At 47.5% G+C, this 21,605-nt stretch overlaps 1 protein-coding gene and 1 long non-coding RNA gene across 3 annotated transcripts in view; one reads left to right on the forward strand and one right to left on the reverse strand.

The window, feature by feature from the left end:
- The first annotated feature begins 1,167 nt into the window (after positions 1-1,167).
- Positions 1,168-21,605, forward strand: part of SMO (smoothened, frizzled class receptor) — a 34,348-nt gene continuing 13,910 nt past the window's right edge. For both annotated transcript variants that reach the window (XM_083700162.1, XM_083700163.1), the window contains exons 1-6: positions 1,168-1,972; positions 9,197-9,402; positions 11,349-11,558; positions 12,561-12,733; positions 15,533-15,752; positions 20,981-21,104. In XM_083700162.1, the coding sequence (XP_083556288.1) occupies positions 1,687-1,972; positions 9,197-9,402; positions 11,349-11,558; positions 12,561-12,733; positions 15,533-15,752; positions 20,981-21,104 (1,219 nt within the window). In that variant the 5' untranslated portion in view covers positions 1,168-1,686. The remainder of the gene's footprint in view (positions 1,973-9,196; positions 9,403-11,348; positions 11,559-12,560; positions 12,734-15,532; positions 15,753-20,980; positions 21,105-21,605) is intronic.
- LOC310826376 overlaps positions 21,392-21,605 on the reverse strand; it is a 218,884-nt gene continuing 218,670 nt past the window's right edge. The window contains exon 3 of the long non-coding RNA XR_014555804.1: positions 21,392-21,454. This is a non-coding gene — a long non-coding RNA (uncharacterized lncRNA). The remainder of the gene's footprint in view (positions 21,455-21,605) is intronic.

The following is a 21,605-nucleotide window of genomic DNA, read 5'->3' on the forward strand; positions in this document are numbered from 1 at the left end:
AGTATTGAAATAAGTTAACAAATTGCAGACGTTATGTATCACAGAGAATGCAGGGCTGGGAGGACGTGGGGAAGTCCAATAGATTTGGAAAAAAGAGTAAGAAAAATTTGTAACCTTTCTTTTTTACTTTTATAATACGTTCTCTATTCTTTTTTCTGTATTTTATAAAACTAATAAAAAATATTATAAAAAAAAAATGAAATCAACAGACCTAAGTGGTCCACATTCACTAATTTCAATGGGTCTCCTCTTAGGATGACTTAACTCTGGGTGCAGCAACCCACTGTTTGTTGTGGGTTTTATTTGGTGTTTTTTAAAAAAACTGAACGAATAATAATATCAATTAATTTTATTTCTATTCCATTGGCTCATGGGGGGCTGTAGTCAGGGCCGGATTTTGGTTTGATGAGGCCCTCAGCTACTGAAGGTAATGGGGCCCTTTATATGTCCAGCTGTCCTTTGTCAACAAGAAATTGTCACTGTTTTTTGTGTCAAATAGATGCTATATGGTAATTTATAGACCTAATAGGCATCTAAAGCCATTTGCACATTTTGTACATGCAATCAGTCCATGCAGAATGTAGGCACCCTATATATAAAAAGGAGCAAACCAGGGATATTTTAGGGAGCAGGCGAGCAGGCGGGGGCCATTCCTTACATCATAGCAGCCTGCACAACACAAAATACTGTTGCTGTACGTAGCTTTTATTTTATTGGTTTTTCATCTTCTATTTTGGAAATGTACATCCAATTTTTTCCCCTTTAATTTTTTTGGGGCCCCCCAAGAGAGTGGGGCCCTAAACTATATCTTGTTGAGTTTATACGTAAATCCGGCACTGGCTGTAATCCATAACTTTTAGAAGGCACCCGGTTGGCACCGGCTGCCTCGGATAACCCAGCCTTGCTCCTTAAAATCTGCGCTGCCCTCCCCCCAGATCCGTCGCTCGGTCACGCTAGACAGTGACCGATGGACACGTAACTTTTTTTTCCTCCCAGGGCGCGTCAGTAGGAGGCGGAAAGTTTTGGGTTTTCCTGTGTTTTGGGGGGAGGGGGAGCGAGTCACCCACGGGACTCCCTGGTTTTTTGTCTCTGGGCTCCCCAAGTTTTTTTGTGGGGGGGTCTGATCTCTCTCCCTCCCTCTCCCTCTCCTCGGTCTTCTTCGCTCGCTCGCTTTCTCTCGGCGTCTCCTTCCCCCGCTGCGCTTCCATCGCGGAGGCAGAAGGGGGAGGCGGCGAGCCCGGGCTCCTCTCCCTCTTTTGGGCTCCCTCCCCCGGCCCCGCATTCTTGAGAAAAGAGCAAAAGCAACAAAGAAGCCCGAGGAGGAGGAGCAGGAGGAGCGGGCGGCGGCGGCGGCGGCGGGAGGAACTGCCGCAAGAGGCGGCCAAAACTTTGCAACGCTTTTCTTCTACTTGGGAACTTTTGGCCAAAGTCCGCGCCAAGTTTTTTTCCCCTCCCGCTCCTTCCTGACTTTTTTGGGGGACGGAAAAAGCATCCCGGGGGCTGCCTCGGCCGAGGGGGCGGCTCTCTGGATCATGGCCTTCGGTGGGGCCCAGGCCCAGGCCGAGGCGACGCCGCTGCTGCCCGGCCCGCGACTCCCGGGACGAGGCGCCTTGCGCGCGGAGCCCGGTGCGCCCTAGGCGCACGGCCGGGGAAACCCGAAGAGGCGCAGGCGGCGCGGGCGCCCCGATGGCCCGTTTAGGGCTGGTCCGGTGGCTGCTTTGGGGGCTGCTGGGCGTGGGGCTGGGCGCCCCGGACGGCGGGGCGGCGGCGGCGGCCTCGAGGCTCAACGGGAGCGCGGCGGCGGCGCCGTCGGGCCGGGGCGAGGAGCGGTGCAAGCGCGCGGCGCAATGCGAGGCGCTCCAGCAAAGCGTGTGCCTGGGCTCGCCGCTGCCCTACGCCGCCACTTCCACCCTCCTGGCCGGGGACTCCAGCTCGCAGGAGGAGGCGCACGACAAGCTGCTCCTGTGGTCCGGTAAGGGGGCTGCTGGACGGGGGTGGGGGAGCCCCGCGACTGTGGGTGCCATGCAGCGTGCCGAAATGTGTGGGTGCCTGGCCCTCCATCATCATCATCCTAATTTTAATTTATACCCCGCCCTCCCCAGCCAAGGCCAGGCTCAGGGCGGCTAACAAGCAATAATAAAAACAAGCTGAATGAATACAACTTAAAAACAAGATTAAAATACAACATTAAACTATTGAAATGTAGCCTCATCACAGGAGGCGAAAGGAGAAAGAAAGAGGGGGAGGGAATCAAATTGGCTCCAAGCCAAAGGCCAGGGGGAACAACTCTGTCTTACAGGCCCTGCAGAAAGAAATCAGATCCTGCAGGGCCCTGGTCTCATGAGGCAGAGCGTTCCACCAAGTCGGGGCCAGTGCTGAAAAGGCCCTGTCTCTGATTGAGGCTAATCTGACTTCCTTAGGGCTCAGGACCTCCAGGGTGTTGCTATTTATGGACCTTAAGGTCCTCCGTGGGGCAGACTGGGAGAGGCGGAGCCGTAGGTAAGGGTTCTAAGCTGTGAGGTACCATGGGGGATTTTGTGCATGCTCTTGCACCCAGGGCCCCAGGGAATTGGCACTCAAGACGCCGGGATGTAGGGTTGCCACCTTGGTTCTGGCAAAATACAGGACGGGGCGGTTGGAGGACGATTCCCTCACCCCCCAAAATCTGGTGTTGTAGTGACTTCAGAGCAATGCATTGCGATCTTTTGCAGCCTGCCCAGGTGGCCCCTCTGGAATCGGCCACACACACATGAATTGGTACATCTGCCTGTGTTTGGCAACCCATAGCTGGAAGACCTCTATGGAAGACCTTCCACACATCGTTTAAGCACATGCATTTGGAGGGTCCCTAACTTGTCAGGGAGGAAGGTGGAGGGCACCTGAAAGAATAATAATTGTTTATAATAATAATTTAGTATTTGTACCCCGCCCATCTGACTGGGTTTCCCCAGCCACTCCGGGCAGCTTCCAACAAAGACCAAAAATACACTAAGATGTCACACATTAAAAACTTCCCTGAACAGGGCTGCCTTCAGATGTCTTCTGAATGTCAGGTAGTTGTTTTTCTGTTTGACATCTGGTGGGAGGGCGTTCCACAGGGCGGGTGCCACCACCGAGAAGGCCCTCTGCCTGGTTCCCTGTAGCTTTGCTTCTCGCAGTGAGGGAACTGCCAGAAGACCCTCAGAGCTGGACCTCAGTGGCTGAACGATGGGGGTGGAGACGCTCCTTCAGGGATACAGGGCCGTTTAGGGCTTTAAAGGTCAGCACCAACACTTTGAATTGTGCTCGGAAATAAAGGGCAAAACTGTGTCAATGCAGGACGTAGCCGTGGACATTGGAATACGGGACAATCCTGCATTATGCAGGACAGGTGGCAAGAAAGAGCACTCTGTGGGTGCTGGGAAGGGGTGGGGGGCGTGGAAGGAGAGGCAGAGTCTGGGGAGCAGGTACCCATGCAGGAGATGGAGGTAAATAAATCTTGCTTTCCCAAGCAGCAAGAGGGCCTCCGAGCATGTGCAGAGTGCATGTCCCAAGGCCCCACGCATAGTAGGGTCTGCAAGGGGTGATTCAGGCCTGTGCAGGGATTTGTAGGGCACACATATTGCTCTGTATTTAATTTACACAAGGGTAAATTAAATACACCTGATGCGGGTGGCGCTGTGGGCTAAACCACAGAGCCTAGTACTTGCCGATCAGAAGGTCGGCGGTTTGAATCCCCGCAACGGGGTGAGCTCCTGTTGCTCGGTCCCTGCTCCTGCCAACCTAGCAGTTCGAAAGCAGGTCAAAGTGCAAGTAGATAAATAGGTACCACTCCGGTGGGAAGGTAAATGGTGTTTCTGTGCGCTGCTCTGGTTCGCCAGAAGCGGCTTAGTCATGCTGGCCACATGACCCGGAAGCTGTACGCCGGCTCCCTCGGCCAGTAAAGTGAGATGAGCGCTGCAACCCCAGAGTGGGTCACGACTGGACCTAATGGTCAGGGGTCCCTTTACCTTTTAAAGATTAAGGGGAAATACAAAACAATCATTCACGCAAAAATAGGATATGTTCAAGAAATACCTACAAAAATACAACAACATAACATCTATTGAAGCGGTTGAATGACCCTTGAGAAAAGGTACTCAGCCTCTCTCCCTGCGCTAGAACCCATGGAAAGCTAAACATTGGAAGATTCACGATGGATAAAAAGAAAGTCCTTCTTCAAATGGCGCATGGTCAAACTATGGAACTCAACACATGCATAGAGGAGAGGGCTATCGATGAGCACTAACCATAACGGCTGCGCTCTGCCTCCATGGTCAGAGGCAGCAGTGCTTCTGAATGCCAGTTTCTGGAAACCCCAGGAGAGGAGAGTGGTCTTGTGTTTGAATCCTGATGTCGTTTTCCTACAGGCCTCTGAGCGGCTGGACTAGATGGGCCATTGGCCCGATCTAGGAGGCTCTTACATTCTTATGAGTTGGCGTCCAAAATACAGTGGACCCTCTGGATACGAATTTAATTCATTCCGGGGGTTCATGCACACCCTGGGAAAAAACTCTTGTATCTAGAGGTGTTGCTTCTGTACATGTGTGAGCAGCGAAACCCGGAAGAATATGTAACGTAAGAGTAACGTAACCCGAGGGTCTATTGTACCTAGAGCAGGCGTGTCCAACACATGGATCGCAGGATAGGTTTTGGGAGAGAGAGAGAAAGAGAGAGAGAAGAGGGAATGAGAATCACGGAGCAAGGAAGGAAGCAACCTGGTTTTTTCAGGATCAGCTCACAGTTGTGCAGCTTCTTTTGCAAAGGGGAAAAGCCCCAGTTTTTTGAGGATCAGCACATCACCTTGCCAACAAAGGTCCGTCTAGTAAAACTTATGGTTTTCCCAGTAGTGATGTATGGAAGTGAGAGCTGGACCATCAAGAAGGCTGATCGCTGAAGAATGGATGCTTTTGAATTCTGGTGCTGGAGGAGACTCTGGAGAGTCCCATGGACTGCAAGAAGATCAAACCTCTCCATTCTGAAGGAAATCAGCCCTGAGTGCTCACTGGAAGGACAGATCCTGAAGCTGAGGCTCCAATACTTTGGCCACCTCATGAGAGGAGAAGACTCCCTGGAAAAGACCCTGATGTTGGGAAAGATGGAGGGCACAAGGCGAAGGGGACGACAGGGGACGAGATGGTTGGACAGTGTTCTTGAAGAGACCAACATGAGTCTGACCAAACTGCGGGAGGCACTGGAAGACAGAAGTGCCAGGCGTGCTCTGGTCCAGGGGGTCACGAAGAGGCGGACGCGACTAAACGACTAAACAACAACAGCAAAGTTGTGCAGCTTCTTTTGCAAAAGTAGTTTGGAGCCTCTCTGATTTGTCGACATCCTTCTCAAATGTTCAGCATCCAGGACTGCGCACGGGGATTACATAAGAAGGAGCAGCTGGATTCCAGTGTGGAATACAAGTCAAACTGCTGCTTGGAAATGAGGCTTTTGTTAATGCAGCCTAAAAGCACACCAGCCTTGTGTGCAGTTGTCTGCAATCTCTATTTCCTTTTTGCGTGCCAAGCCTGGTTCCTTACATCCTGTACAGTCAGACCTCGGGTTACAGCCGCTTCAGGCTGCATTTTTTCGGGTTGTGGACTGCCGAAACCCGGAAGTACCGGAACGGGTTACTTCCGGGTTTCGGCTGGGGCACATGCGCAGAAGTGCTAAATTGCGCTTTGCGCATGCATAGAAGCACCGAATCGCAACCCGCGTTTGCACAGATACGGGTTGCGGATGCTGCAGGTTGTGAACGTGCATCCTGCACGGATCATGCTCATAACCCGAGTGTCCACTGTACCTGTGAATTAAAAAAAATAAATTCTGGCTGCATGCAGAACTATAATTTATTTATTTATTTATTTATTTATTTATTTATTTATTTATTTATTTATTTATACATACGCCGCCCATCTGGCTGGGCTTCCCCAGCCACTCTAGGCAGCTTCCAAAAAAATATTAAAATACTGTAATACATCAAACATTAAAAACTTCCCTAAGCAGGGCTGCCTTCAGATGTCTTCTAAAAGTCTGGTAGTTATTTTTCTCTTTGACATCTGGTGGGAGGGCGTTCCACAGGGCGGGCGCCACCACCAAGAAGGCCCTCTGCCTGGTTCCCTGTAACTTGGCTTCTCGCAATGAGGGAACCGCCAGAAGGCCCTCGGCGCTGGACCTCAAATGTCTGGGTAGAACGATGGGGGTGGAGACGCTCCTTCAGATATACTGGACCTAGGCTTTGGTTTCCCTTCAATTTCAAGACTTCTGTTTCCCAGACATATTTGCATAATTCCAGGCCCTTTCCCCTCCTTCCAAAATATACCAGTCCCTCCTCCTAGGAGTCAAAAAGTCCCAGACACAACTTGTGGATGTAGTAATGTCTCTTCACAGGCTCAGCTCCTGGCACAAACAGATCAGCTGTGTTCAGTTTCTGCCCTTAGACACCTCAAAGTGAGATGCTTTGAACATTCCTGCTTCAAAATAGGCCTTGAAATGATGGTTCAACTGTAGTATTTATGGAACAGAACAGGGAACATCCAAAGTCTCTCCAAATGACTTTTGAAAGGGCATGTATAGCAAAAGTTTCAATAAACACTTAAGCTGTTTCCTCTTACGCGGAGGATCTCTGCAAATGGCTTGCGTTTTGCTGTTTGTTTTCAGCTTCTATTGATCTTTTTTCTCAAGAGCTAGAAAAAGGATCCGGTCATAGAAGGGGCACAAAATAAGTCAATAATTTCCCACACAGATAAATCTTCTGTCTCTCCCTCTGCAAGTACTTGGGCAGCTGTTATACTGGTCATGACCCCTGTGTTTGAAAACTTCCAGTGTTTGAAAACTTCCTGTGAAGGGAAGATTACCACCTTCCGAGGTCATGTTTAATGTTTAATAGATTATTGTATTTTAATATTCTGTTGGAAGCCACCCAGAGTGGCTTGGGAAACCCATCATCATCATTATCATCATTTTTAATTTGTATACCGCCTTTCTATCTTATAATACTCAAGGCGGTTGAAGCTGAAGAAACAAAAAATGTACATCTTACAACAATCTAATGCAATACAAAAATGTGATAATAAAACATAACTTTAAAATAGGCAACCTCCATCAAAAAGCAACATTCAACAATTATTAGAATAGCATAAAATAATAATATCAACATATAAAAGTTAAACAGAAATCCACTCAACAGTTACAATAATATATAAACTATAATCAATAAAACAACGGCAAGCCACAGTACATAAAACAATATACCATATTTTTCGTCCTATAGGGCGCACCGGCCCATAGGACGCACCTCGGGGGTTTTTTTTTGGGGGGGGATGAATAAAAAAATATTATTCCCCCCCCCAGCCGCAGCTGCAGCCCCAAGCCTTGCGCACACCTGCCCGAAGCACGGGGCGCCCTCCAGAGGCTTGCGGACACCCACCCGAAGCACGGCGAGCCCTCCGGAGGGCTCCCCGTGCTTCGGGCAGCAGGCTGCCGCCCCAGACTCGCGCGCCCAGCGGGACCTCCCTCCGGGCGCGCAAGGCTTGCGGAGAGCTTCCTGAAGCCTGGAGAGCTAGAGGCATCGGTGCGCACCAACCCCTCTCTCCAGGCTTCAGCGAAAGCCTGCATTCGCCCCATAGGACACACACACATTTCCCCTTCATTTTTGGAGGGGAAATAGTGCATCCTATAGAGCGAAAAATACAGTAATACACATTGAGAAACAGAGGGTAGAGCAAGGAGGCCTTGCCTGATGGAATCTCTCCCCTCACAGTTCTTCCTCCAGGAACAGCTCCCTTATGATGGGCGGGGTATAAATAATAAATTATCATTGTTGTTATTATTATCATCCATTCCACTGTTGAACAGCTCCTTTCTCGTAACTTGAAGCCATTGGTCCTACTCTCTGGAGCAGGAGAAAACTAGCTTGCTCCATCTTCCAAGGGACAGCCCTTAAGATACTGGAAGATGGCTAAAGTATCTCCTCCCGGTCTCCTCTTTTCCAGGCTAAATTTACCCCACTCCTTCAACTGTTCCTCATCAGACTTGGTTTCCAGACCCTTGAACATCTGGGTCGCCCTCCTCTGCATACCTCCCACTTTGTCAATATCCTTCTTGGACTGAGGTGCCTCTTAAGTTACACTCTTGCCCAACAGCTCACAGCCTCAGCTACCTTGGATCTTGGCCATCGGCGGGCCTGCAACTTTTCTGTGTTCAAATGCTCACCGTGTTTTGAGTAGCCGGTCAGCTAGCTTGCCAACTCTGTTACTTTTATAACTTTTAAAGCACGTGCATTTTAGCAAGTTACAGGGAACCAGGCAGAGAGCCTTCTCGGTGGTGGCACCCGCCCTGTGGAACGTCCTCCCACCAGATGTCAAAGAGAAGAAAAATTACCTGACTTTTAGAAGACATCTGAAGGCAGCCCTCTTCAGGGAAGCTTTTAATGTTTAATAGATTACAGTGGTACCTCGGATTAAGTACTTAATTCATTCCGGAGGTCCGTTCTTAACCTGAAACTGTTCTGAACCTGAAGCACCACTTTAGCTAATGGGGCCTTCTGCTGCTGTGCCACCGCTGCAGCATGATTTCTGTTCTCATCCTGAAGCAAAGTTCTTAACCTGAAGCACTATTTCTGGGTCAGCGGAGTCTGTAACCTGAAGCGTATGTAACCTGAAGTGTATGTAACCCAAGGTACCACTGTATTGTATTTTAATCTGTTGAAAGCCACCCAGAGTGGCTGGGTATAAATAAATTATTATTATTATTATTATTATTATTATTATTATTATTATTATTATTATTACTGTTATTATTACAGTCATACCATGGGTTGAATGTGCTTCGGGATGAGCGCGTTCGAGTTGTGCTCCTCAGCAGCCCGGAAGTAACGGAGTGCGTTACATCCAGGTTTTGCCACTTGCACATGCGCAGATGCTCAAAATGATGTCACGCTCATGCGCAGAAGCGCCGAAACATGACACGCGCAGACGCGCAGACATGGGTTATGTTTGCTGCTAGATGCGAACGGGGCTCTGGAACGGATCCTGTTCGCATCTAGAGGTAGCACTGTATAGCAGGTTCCAGGCCCCCATGGGCTCTGGAGAAAGAAGCTTTTATATATTTGTTAAGGGGACAGGGATTGCCAATAACAGATGTCGAGGGATCATTGACTCCTGTCTCTCTCTCTTTTTATTTCAAGGTTTACGAAATGCCCCCCGCTGCTGGGACGTGATCCAGCCCCTCCTCTGCGCCGTATACATGCCCAAGTGTGAGGATGGCCAAGTTGAGCTGCCCAGCCAGACCCTCTGCCAAGCCACCCGGGGACCTTGCACCATCGTGGAACGAGAACGAGGCTGGCCGGACTTCCTCAAGTGCACCACGGACCGCTTTCCTGAAGGCTGTCCGGTACGAGAGCAGGGGGCGGTGGGGGCTGGCACCGGGACGTCCTGTAGGGGGAGCTGCAGTGGGGGGAGGAGTTGGGATAGTGCCAGGAAGACGGGGGCATCAAGCAAAGCCCCCAGCTGGCTTTAGCCACCGGCCGGCAGCCAGTCTGCCTTGGAACAGCATCAAACAACGACACGAGCCTATAATAATAATAATAATAATAATTTTTATTTATACCCCACCCTTCCCAGCCAAGACCGGGCTCAGGGCAGCTAACAACCAATAATAAAACCATGTTGATTAAAATACCATTTAAAAGATTAAGATCCAACATTAAAACAATTAGGGAGCAATCTCTTCAAAGGAGGAGAAAGGAAGAAGAAAGAGGGGAAGGGAATCAAACTGATTCTAAGCCAAAGGCCAGGCGGAACAACTCTGTCTTACAGGCCCTGCGGAAAGAGATCAGATCCCGCAGGGCCCTGGTCTCATGAGACAGAGTGTTCCACCAAGTCGGGGCCAGTGTTGAAAAGGCCCTGGCTCTGGTTGAGGCTAATCTGACTTCCTTAGGGCCCAGGACCTCTAGGGTGTTGCTATATATGGACCTTAAGGTCCTCCGTGGGGCATACCAGGAGAGGCGGTCCCGTAGGTACGAGGGTCTTAGGCCATGAAGGGCGTTAAAAGTCAAAACCAGCACCTTAAATCTGACCCTGTACTCCACCGGGAGCCAGTGCAGCTTGAAAAGCACTGGGTGAATATGCTCCCATGGCAGGGACCCCGTGAGGAGCCTCGCTGCAGCATTCTGCACCCGCTGGAGTTTTTGGGACAGCTTCAAGGGCAGCCCCGCGTAGAGCGAATTACAGTAGTCAAGCCTGGAGGTGACCGTTGCATAGATCACTGTGGCCAGGTTGGGGAACAGAGGAAAACATGTCTGCTTCCCTTCTCCAGCAAAACAGCAGTAACCCAAAAGATATATACAAGCGGAAGTTCCCAGCAAGTGCTGGAAGTAAACAGGCATGTGACACACACAGTCCTGCCTGTACCCTTTTAAGGTGGAATGGAACTATATCCTAATAGGGAGATCAGCTGAGACGGAAAGCCCCTGTTCTGCAGTGTGAGGGGAGTCGGGAAGCCCATTCATTTCTCAGTGGAAAATGTGCTCCAGAACATCTGGGGTGATTGAGGTCAGAGTTTTGCTACTGGCGATTGCAACCACATGGAGATTCCTGGGCCGCCACAGTTTAAAAACCTCTGCCGTAGTCCACAGTTTTGTTTTATTTTGTTTTAAAAATTTTATTTTTACCAACAACCAAAACTCAAACATTGAAAACAGTGAAACCCCCCCCCAAGCAGCTGATACATTGGGGGGGGGGAAATCAATCAAATCAACCATATGTACAACTCTATATGCCTTAACACTCCTCCCTCCACAAGGTTTGTTTAACTTTCAACGTTTTAATTCCCCCAAGTTGTTCAAACCTGCCGAAATAATTCAATATTTTCTCAAATCAATTCTCCTTCTCACTGACCTTAAACCCTTTCATTTTATCTATCTTCACAGTTAGATATTCTAAGATTATAATATTTTTCAATTTTTCCCTCCATTGGTTCACCCCTAGCTCTTTTGCATTTCCCCAATTGCTCGCTATAATCTGTCTGGCTGCAATTACCATCAATTTTACTCATTTACATTCCTCTTTTGTTTCTAACTCGGTGCTACTCAGGCTAATAAGAACCATTAATTTAGATATTTCCACCTTCCTACCCACATTTCCCGATATTTCTATACCAGTCTGTTTCCAGAATTCATTAACTAACGGACAGTCCCACCACATATGACTGTATGTTCCCATCACTCCACATTTCCTAATTCCAGATTATGTAATATGATATAACCTTACAGGTAATACCACTTTTGTACCACAAAATTGTAGTCCACAGTTAATCCCATTTCCGTTTCCACTGCACAGAATGAGGTCCAGAACATCAAATTCAACAGCTCAGGGCAGTGTGAGGCCCCCCTGGTCCGGACGGACAACCCCAAGAGTTGGTATGAGGACGTCGAAGGCTGCGGCATCCAGTGCCAGAACCCCCTTTTCACTGAGAAGGAGCACCGTGAAATGCACGTCTACATCGCCTCCTTCAGCTCCGTCACCATTTTCTGCACCTTCTTCACCTTGGTGAGCAGGATTAGACTACTGCAGTGCACTGTCCCTGGGGCTGCCCTTGGAGACGGTACAGACACTGTGGCTTGCGCAGAACGCAGCCGCAATAACATTGACGGGACTTCTGTCATGTAGCAGGAATGATTGCGAGATCTGCACTGGCCAATAATAATAATAATAATAATAATAATAATTACTTATACCCCGCCCATCTGGCTGGATTTCCCCAGCCACTCTGGGCGGCTTCCAACAGAATATTAAAATACAATACAGTGGTACCTCGGGTTACATACGCTTCAGGTTACATACGCTTCAAGTTACACACTCCGCTAACACAGAAATAGTGCTTCAGGTTAAGAACTTTGCTTCAGGTTAAGAACAGTTTCAGGTCAAGAACGGACCTCTGGAACGAATTAAGTACTTAACCCGAGGTGCCGCTGTAATCTATTAAACATTAAAAGCTTCCCTAAAGAGGGCTGCCTTCAGATGTCTTCTAAAAGTCTGGTAGTTGTTTTTCTCTTTGACATCTGGTGGAAGGGCGTTCCGCAGGGTGGGTGCCACCACAGAGAAGGCCCTTGGTAAGTTACCGAGCTCCTTTTAAGGTCCTGACATCAACCTGTAAAGCCCTTAACACCTTGCAAGCTAGGTGTTTGCCCTCGGAGCTGGACCTCCATGTCCGGGCTGAACGATGGTGGTGGAGATGCTCTTTCAGGTAAATGTGGCAGCTTAGGGCAGGCGTAGGCAAGCTCAGCCCACCTGGCGTTTTGGGACTACAATTCCCATCATCCCTGTTAGCTAGGGATGATGGGAGTTGTAGTCCCAAAACTTCTGGAGGGCCAAGTTTGCCTAGGCAAACTTTCAAGGTCAGCGCCGATACTTTGAATTGTGCCCAGAAATGTACTGGGAGCCTGTGTAGATCATAAAATGGATTCTACATTGGCTGGGTGATCCCGTCTCCAGCGGGGAGCAGATGTGTGCAGGCAGACTGATCAGGATTGAACTCCCTGCTGTCCGCAGGCCACTTTCCTCGCTGACTGGAAGAATTCGAACCGGTACCCGGCGGTCATCCTCTTCTACGTCAACGCCTGCTTCTTCATGGGGAGCATCGGCTGGCTGGCGCAGTTCATGGACGGAGCCCGCAGTGAAATCGTGTGCCGTGCCGACGGGACCATGCGATTGGGGGAACCCACGTAAGTGCCAGTTTGCATCTTTCAGTACAGAAAGTCTTGATCTGATGTGTTAAGAGATCTTTCCTCTTCTAACTAATTCGAGAGGGTTCTGGAAGCTTTTCTGCGTGAAAGAAACAGGCAGAAGGTTTGTGGTGTTTGGGTTATTCCTTCTGAGAAGCTGAGTGTTGTTGTTTAGTCGTGTCCACCTCTTCGTGACCCCCTGGACCAGAGCACGCCAGGCCCTCCTGTCTTCCACTACCTCCCGCAGTTTGGTCAAACTCATGCTGGTAGCTTCGAGAACACTGTCCCACCATCTCGTCCTCCGTCGTCCCCTTCTCCTTGTGCCCTCCATCTTTCCCAACATCAGGGTCTTTTCCAGGGAGTCTTCTCTTCTCATGAGGTGGCCAAAATCTTGGAGCCTCAGCTTCAGGATCTGTCCTTCCAGTGAGCACTCAGGGCTGATTTCCTTCAGAATGGAGAGGTTTGATCTTCTTGCAGTCCATGGGACTCTCAAGAGTCTCCTCTGGCACCAGAATTCAAAAGCATCCATTCTTCGGCGATCAGCCTTATTTATGGTCCAGCTCTCACTTCCATACATTACTACTGGGGAAACCAGAGCTTGAACTATACAGACCTTTGTTGGCAAGGTGATGTCTCTGCTTTTTAGGATGCTGGAGAAGCTGAGTACAGCTGGCTTAAACTGGTTCTGTTATCTCTTTCTGTCTAGGTCAGGGGTAGGCAACCTAAGGCCTGGGGGCCGGATGCGGCCCAATCGCCTTCTAAATGTTTATTGGATGGATTTCCCCCCCTAAATTGATTTTTGAATTCTGAATTTATTGTTATTCACATTTTATACTGTATTTTATGCTGCTTTTTGTTGCATCAATTAAATGTTTTAAATTTTTTGTTAGCCGCCCTGAGCCCAATTTTCTGAACCGGGAAGGGCGGGGTATAAATTTAAATATTTTATTATTATTATTATTATTATTATTATTATTATTATTATTAATCTGGCCTGCAGGCAGACCAGGAATCAGTGTGTTTTTACATGAATGGCATGTGTCCTTTTATTTAAAATGCACCTCTGGGTTATTTGTGGGGCATAGGAATTTGTTCATTATTATTTTTTCAAAATATAGTCCGGCCCTCCACAAGGTCTGAGGGACAGCGGACCGGCCCCCTGCTGAAAAAGGTTCCTGATCCCTGGTCTAGGTCATACTGACTATAAAAGGAGGGTCCGAAGGAACCTGGGTTTCACTTTCTCTTTCTATCTCTTTTCCTTCTGGTGTGGTGTTCTGTATATAGTAGGCTTAGTGTAAAGGTTTAGTCTTATTATATTTGTAAGAAGCTGAATAAGTGTCCATGCACACAAAAGCTTATACCCAGAACAAACTTAGTTGGTCTCTAAGGTGCTTTCTGGACATTTTTTAAATTTTTTAATTTATTTAGAGTTTTATTAGAAGTTATTGTAAGTTACGTCTGCTGCATCTGGACTTTTTATTTATGGATTTCTTACATACAGTGCCAATCCTGAACGTATTGGATTTGTGACCGTTATGTTCATTTGCCGCAAAGTAAAGCTCTGCTGGGTGAAATATAATTGCCTCGGCTGGTCTATTTTTGGGGGAATCCTGCAACCTGTTTAAAAATAAACAATCATTATCTGAGGATCCATGTGGATCCGTGCTTTGTAACCACGTTTTTGCGCCATCCACGCAACAGTGGATGCGTGATTTTTTTGGTGCAGGCTATGTGATCTGATGGTGAATTTGGGGTGACCCAATGCAGAAATCCTGAGGATCCATGTGCTTTTACCTCCCCTCTCCCAGGCAGCCTCCTTTATCGCTAGAGTCCCTTATCTCCCTCCTGATCGCTTGTCAATCAGCTGTTTCCTTTCAACACTCCCTTCCCTCTTACAGATAGGTAGCCGTGTTGGTCTGCCATAGTCAAAAAAAAAAAATTCTTCCAGTAGCACCTTAAAGACCAACTATGTTAGTTCTTGGTATGAGCTTTCGTGTGCATGCACACTTCTTCAGATCCCTTCCCTCTTGTTTGCCTTAGTGTCTTTTCCTTAGCTGGAGCAGTTTTTTTGCTCCTCCTTTTCTTCTAATTTTTCTCCTTATTGCTTTAGTCTTCCTGTCTCCTCTCCTTGCAAGTTTGCTGTCTTTACCTCTCCCCTCCCTTTATTGCTAGCGTCCCTTATCTTCCTCCCGATCGCTTGCCGATCAGCGGCTTTCTTTCAACACCCCCTTCCCTCTTTCAAAAAAAAAAGAAAAAAGCACGATCTGCTTTTTGCCCCTGGGCAATTTGGCTCCAGGGACCACGCATTCGCTCCGTAAGACGCACAGACATTGCCCCTTACTTTTTAGGAAGAAAAAAGTGCGTCTTATGGAGCGGAAAATAGCGTACTTCCTTAATTGAGACTTGCTTTGTACACCATTCTGTTCTCAAAATAAATCCCTTGAATACGCGCTTAACTTTATTTTCTCCCTGTCGTTTAACTTACTTTAAATTTTGTAAAACGATCCTGGTTTTACACTCCCTGATCAATTTCTCACCTGTAACATCTCATAGCCTTGCTGATAGTCTCGTCAGTTCAGCATACTCTCTTAATTTATTTCGCCAGTCTGATTTGGACGGGATAGCCTCTCCCTTCCAAAATTTTGCAGTTAAAATTCCAGCGGCACCTGTGGCGTACATAAAAACTCTCCTGGACTTTTTTGGGAATTTAATTACCCATAATTCCTAGCAGGAAGGATTCAGGCTTTTGGGGGAAAGAATATTTAAACATTTTTTAAAGAAAATGCCCTTTACCCGCAGCTCCAACGAGACCCTTTCCTGCGTGATTATCTTCGTCATCGTCTACTATTCCTTGATGTCGGGTGTAATCTGGTTCGTCATGCTCACCTATGCCTGGCACACATCCTTCAAGGCGCTGGGTACCACCTACCAGCCGCTGGTGGGGAAAACCTCCTACTTCCACCTGATTACCTGGTCCATTCCCTTCGTCCTCACCGTTGCCATTTTGGCCGTTGCCCAGGTAAATTTACTTTTATTTTATTCATTTATTATTTTTTGTATCCCACCTTTCCCCCCTAACAGAGACTCAAAGTGGTTTACATAGTAAATCTGGTTTCTTTTGAAAGTTGCATGAAGTTTTGCCTTAAATGTTCAGTGTCTGACAGAATGGACCACATAATTTCACCGCTTTCTGCTGTGTGCTTTTCATATTTTTAGAACAAAAATGCAACCGACGACAGTTTGGGAAAGTCACATAAAATCCACCAAGGTCAGAGTAGCTATGCTCCAGACATTCACTGATGATTTACTGGCAATCGCTTTTCTACATAAAAATGGCAACCATAATTTTAAGTGATAAGACGTTAGGCTAGTTGAAAAAGATTGAAACAAACTCCATCTCAGTTAAAAGAGTATGCGGAGAATATACCGTATTTTTCGCCCTATAAGACGCACTTTTCCCCCTCCAAAAATGAAGGGGAAATCTGGGTGCGTCCTATGGGGCGAATGCAGGCTTTCGCTGAAGCGTGGAGAGCGAGAGGGGTCGGTGCGCACCGACCCCTCTCGCTCTCCAGGCTTCAGGAACACATCCGCAGCCTAGGCAGCCCTGCGGGAGATCCCGCAGGAATGTCTAGGCTGCGGATAGCAGCCTGCTTCCCGGAGCATCGGGCGCCCTGAAAGCAGAGCGCCAGCGCTTCGGGAACACATCCGCAGCCTAGGAAGCCCTGCGGGAGTTCCCCGCAGGGCTCCCCACGCTGCGGATAGCAGCCAGCCGCCCGGTGCGCAGGACACCCTGAAGCACAGGGCCCGCGCACCGGACAGACATCCGCAGCATGGGGAGCCCTGCAGGAGCTCCCCGCAGGGCTCTCCACTCTGCGGATAGCAGCCAGCCGCCCGGCGGGCAGGGGGCCCTGAAGCAGAGCACCCCTCGCGCCGGGCAGACATCAGCCAGCCCCACAAGCTCGGGGGACAGCAGGGAGGTGCAGCGCCGCCATCCCGCTGTTCCTCGACCTGGTTCAGTTTCCCCAACCTGCTTTTGGGGGGGAAATAAAGGAAATTTTTTCCCCTTTATTTCCCCCCCAAAAAACTAGGTGCGTCCTATGGGACGGAGCGTCCTATGGGACGAAAAATACAGTAGCTCACATTTGTCCCAATCAGGCTGCTTGGAATTATCAAAAGTTTTTGTTTCTGGCAACGACCTATTTGGCTTCCCCATTAAAAAGCCTGCTGATCAAAGTTCTTAGAAATGCCCTCCTCCTCCAAAATTCAAGGCATGATAGTGCCACGAGGTAAGCTTTGATTTTAGATCATTGGGGTGTGCTTAGTTGCTAAATTCCATTTTTTATGGAGAATATGGCAACAGAAGCCACAGGATTCCCCCCCCCACACACACACACTCAAAAATGGCCTTTTTGCACAGGTGTGCTGGGTGGCTTGGATTTTCCCCAGGGAAAGCGTTCTCCTTCTCATCCCGGGGAAGTGATTGTGTTGGACGCAGCGGTGCTTTATAATTGTCATTGGCTGGAAACTGCAGGAGGAGAGGGAGAGATTTGGTGTTTCACAACTTTCTGACTAGTTGCGCGACCTTAGCCAGGCCTAGCAGGGTAAACGCAGAATCCACGGAAGCAATTGGCGACTTGGCTGCAGACAGGATAGACGACGCAGGAATCAGGAACTTGTAGTTAGGTGTTTATTATATACAGTGGACTATTTACAGGAACAGAACACGGATCCTTAGCTAGCTCTCTCTGACACGACTCTCAACTCCTACATTGACACACTGAACTACTGAACACAAACACTGAACTAACAGTTAGTAGGCCATTACAGTGCTGCCTCGCAAGCAAGCCCATTAGCGGATTAGCGCTCTTAGCGGATCAGCTGATAAGCGGCTTAGCGGATCAGCTGATAAGCGGCTTAGCGGATCAGCTGTTAAGCGGCTTAGCGGCTTGGGAAAAAGGGGGGGGAGAGGAAAAAACCCCCGCAGGAACTCGCAAGACATTTTCGTCTTGTGAAGCAAGCCCATAGGAAATTCGTTTTGCGAAGCACCTCCAAAACGGAAAACCCTTTCGTCTAGCGGGTTTTCCGTCTTGCGAGGCATTCATCTTGCGGGGCACCACTGTAATTATCACTCCCTTGAGAGAGCTTGACCAATCAGGGAGCTGTCTCCATGCCTCTGTTATCACCAGGCAGACTTACTCCTTCAGATTGCCTTCTGGCTGTGTGCCAAACCTTAATTGACTCTGTGTGAGTAGCTGCACGTACACAGTTTCCCAACAGTATGGACCCTTGGCCTCATCCAACAGGTGTTTCTTAAATTCCTACCTTGTTGTCAAATGAGCCTTGAGAGCTTGCAGAATAGTCCAGCAATTGAGCTGGGATATGGTGGTTCAGGCGACCCCAGAACTCCCTAAGTTGTTCATGTGGGAATGTTCAGGGAGGCAGGAGAGGATATATTGTTTATTAATATCCTTCCTAACTTGTGCTAGCAAGTTTTATAACTTAGCAGAGTTTTAACATTCCCCTTTTAAAAGCACAGCGCTTAGCTTGTTTAAGCTTCTCAATATCTAATTCTTGGTGATTTCCCTTATATCCCTCTTAAAAAGAATAGACACGACACAATCTTGTGTACAGTATATATAAAAGAGGTTTACTCACACATTCATGAATTGACTTCCCACTCACACCTGCACAATGCTTTTGTTCAAACCCTTTCCTCTTGTGTAGAAACTCTTTATCTATTACAGAAACCCCTCTAATATAATTACTTTATCATTTTTCTGCTGCTGTTCCTATCTCGAATCCTCCCTGTGCTTGACTATAATACTTTTTTCTTTTTTATCATAACTTTTTTGGTTTTTACACATATTTTTAAATGTAACATCTGACATATACCGTATTTTTCGCCCTATAGGACGCACCGGCCAATAGGACGCACCTAGTTTTCAGGGGGGGAAATCAAGTAAAAAAAATATGATCCCCCCCCCCCCCCCGCAGCTCTGGGAGCAGAGGACAGGCTGCACGCAGCCTGTGCACTACTCAAAGACCTTCTCCCTGCTTTTGCGGGAAGCGGCGGAATTCCCCCACCTCCCGCGAAAGCCCACAGGAGCCGTGTGCAACTCCTACCAGCTTTTTGACCAGGAGGGAAAAGGGACTGAAACGGCCAGTCTGTCCCTTCTCCCTCCTCGGGGAAAAGCCCCCAAGAGCAGCGCGCTCTTTAAAGGCTGTGCGGCTCCTATGGGCTTTTCTACGAGGTGGGGAAATTCCCCACATCCTAGAAAAGCCAGCAGAAGCCGCGGAGCCCCTTTAAAGAGCGTGCAGCTTTTGCCTGCTTTTGCGGGAGGTGGGGGAATTCCCCCATCTCCCGCAAAAGCCCACAGGAGGCATGGAGAGTAGCGGGAAGGCGTTTCATTTTCTCTTTTTCCTCTGGGGCTGGCGATGGAGGAGGCGCTGCTTTCCCCCACTGCCAGCCTCAAAAAGCAGACTCTCCTGGCTTCAGCGGAAGCAACGCAAAGCCTCCGGAGCGCAGGCTTCGGAGGCTTCGCGTTGCTATCACTGAAGCCAAGGAGCCTGCATTCGCCCCATAAGACACACACACATTTCCCCTTCATTTTTGGAGGGGGAAAGGTGCGTCTTATAGGGCGAAAAATACGGTATATATAGCATAGCAAACACCTGGCCATAACAGGCTAAGACTTCCAACCTCTTGGACTGATGCTTTTCCAACTTCCTCTCTGATATTGCATTTTGTTATTGTAATTACTACTATTAAATCCTTTTCATAAATAAACAAATTATAAATCATACTTAGCAATAAATAATGAAGTTACTTTATTATTTTATAATTTTTATTATGACTATACTTCCCCCCCAATAATATTCTTTGTTGATTTTCATTTACATACTCCACATAGACATACTGTATTACATTTTACATTTTTATTTGCTCCCCAGAGCTGACTTCCTTCCTTCCTTCTTCTGGCTTTTTATATCACATCTAATTTTTTTGCATTGTCTTCATCCGTTTTGTATATTATTGTTCTTCTTTTGTATTTCGCCATAGTCTATAGTCAAATAAATCCTCCTGTATATACAATTCTTATTGTCTGTCTGTATTCATTTACAACTAACATTGGTTAGATTAATCACATTATACATTTTACTTTTTATTATTTTCTTTATCCTGAAATTTTCTTTGTATTTCACATTATGAGGTTTATTTCAATTCTACTGGTTTCACTATTTCACCTTATCCTTCCTATGTATGACATAAATTTTCCCCATTCTTTTCGAAGTGTTTCATCGCCCTGTTGTCGAATTTCCCCCGTTAATTTAGCTATTTCTGCATATTCCATTACCTTCTGTCGCCATTCTTCTACTGTTGTTAATTGCTGTTGTTTCCAATCCTGGACTAACAATAACCTCGCCGCTGTTGTTGCATATAAGAACAATTTCTGGTCATTCTTGATATTTTTTCAAATACAGTGGTGCCCCGCAAGACAAATGCCTCGCAAGACGGAAAACTCGCTAGACGAAAGAGTTTTCCGTTTTGGAGGTGCTTCGCAAAACGAATTTCCTATGGGCTTGCTTCGCAAGACGAAAATGTCTTGCGAGTTCCTGCGGGTTTTTTCCCCTTCCCCCCCCCTTTTTCTAAGCCGCTAATAGCGCTAATCCGCTAATCCGTCAATGGGCTTGCTTCGCAAAACGAAAAAAACGCTAGACGAAGAGACTCGCAGAACGGATTCTTTTCGTCTTGCGAGGCACCACTGTAGTTCTTTTATGTGTCCCGAATCTCTGACCAGTCATCTTCATTTAATCGCCACGAGTTCCGGTGTCACAGGAGAGAGGAAAAGACTTAATACTTTGTAGGGAGGAGGGGACAGAAAGCTGTTTCGGAGATGTTGTTGTGTTTTAGGTACAGTGGACACTCAGGTTGTGAACGTGGTCTGTGTGGGATGTACGTTCGCAACCTGCAGTGTTCACAACCCGCAGTGGCGTGCCTGCCCACGTGCAGATTGCGATTCAGCACTTCTGCGCATGTGCAAAGCGCAATTTAGCGCTTCTGCTCATGCACAACTGCCGAAACCCGGCAGTAACCCGTTCTAGTACTTCCGGGTTTCGGCGGTCTGTAAACCCGAAAAAAACGCAACCTGAAGCATCTAACCTGAGGTATGACTGTGCTTGTTTCCAGTTTTTTTAAGCTGTCTGGCTTCTCTCCCTGTCTTTCCTCCCTCCCTATTGCTTTCCCAGGTTGACGGGGACTCTGTGAGTGGCATTTGCTTTGTGGGCTACAAGAACTACCGCTACCGAGCCGGTTTTGTCCTGGCCCCCATCGGCCTAGTCCTGATCATCGGTGGCTATTTCCTGATCAGAGGTGGGCTTTTACTCAATTTGTTCTCTCTGGCGCTTTTTAATATTTAATGCTGTACCGTTTTTAACACTTGATTGGGAGCCGCCCAGAGTGGCTGGGGAAACTCAGCCAGATGGGCGGGGTATAAATTATTATTATTATTATTAAATAATATTTATTGAAGTTTCAAAAAATTACAAAAAATAAAGGAAAATAAAACAAAAAATACAGAAAAATAAAAACAATTAAAAACAAGTCAATTTTTCCATATCTTATCTTTCATTTGCTTGTTTCCTTGACCTCCTCACACCTCCCTTTTTTGTATTCTAGTTCAGTTAGTTAATTCAGCAAACCCTTTCCATCTTTATTTTTATCTTAATAATTTATCTTAATATATTGTAACTTTACATTCTCACCTCTCAACATTCCATTTCTACATACTCCTTTGTAACATTACTGCTAAAACCACATAACTTCATTCCAGCATCCTTCTAACATTCCTTAATTTTACAATGTTTCTGTAGA

The sequence above is a fragment of the Podarcis gaigeae genome (assembly GCF_964106915.1).
Source record: "Podarcis gaigeae genome assembly, chromosome: 10".
NCBI classification, from domain to species: Eukaryota; Metazoa; Chordata; class Lepidosauria; order Squamata; family Lacertidae; genus Podarcis; species Podarcis gaigeae.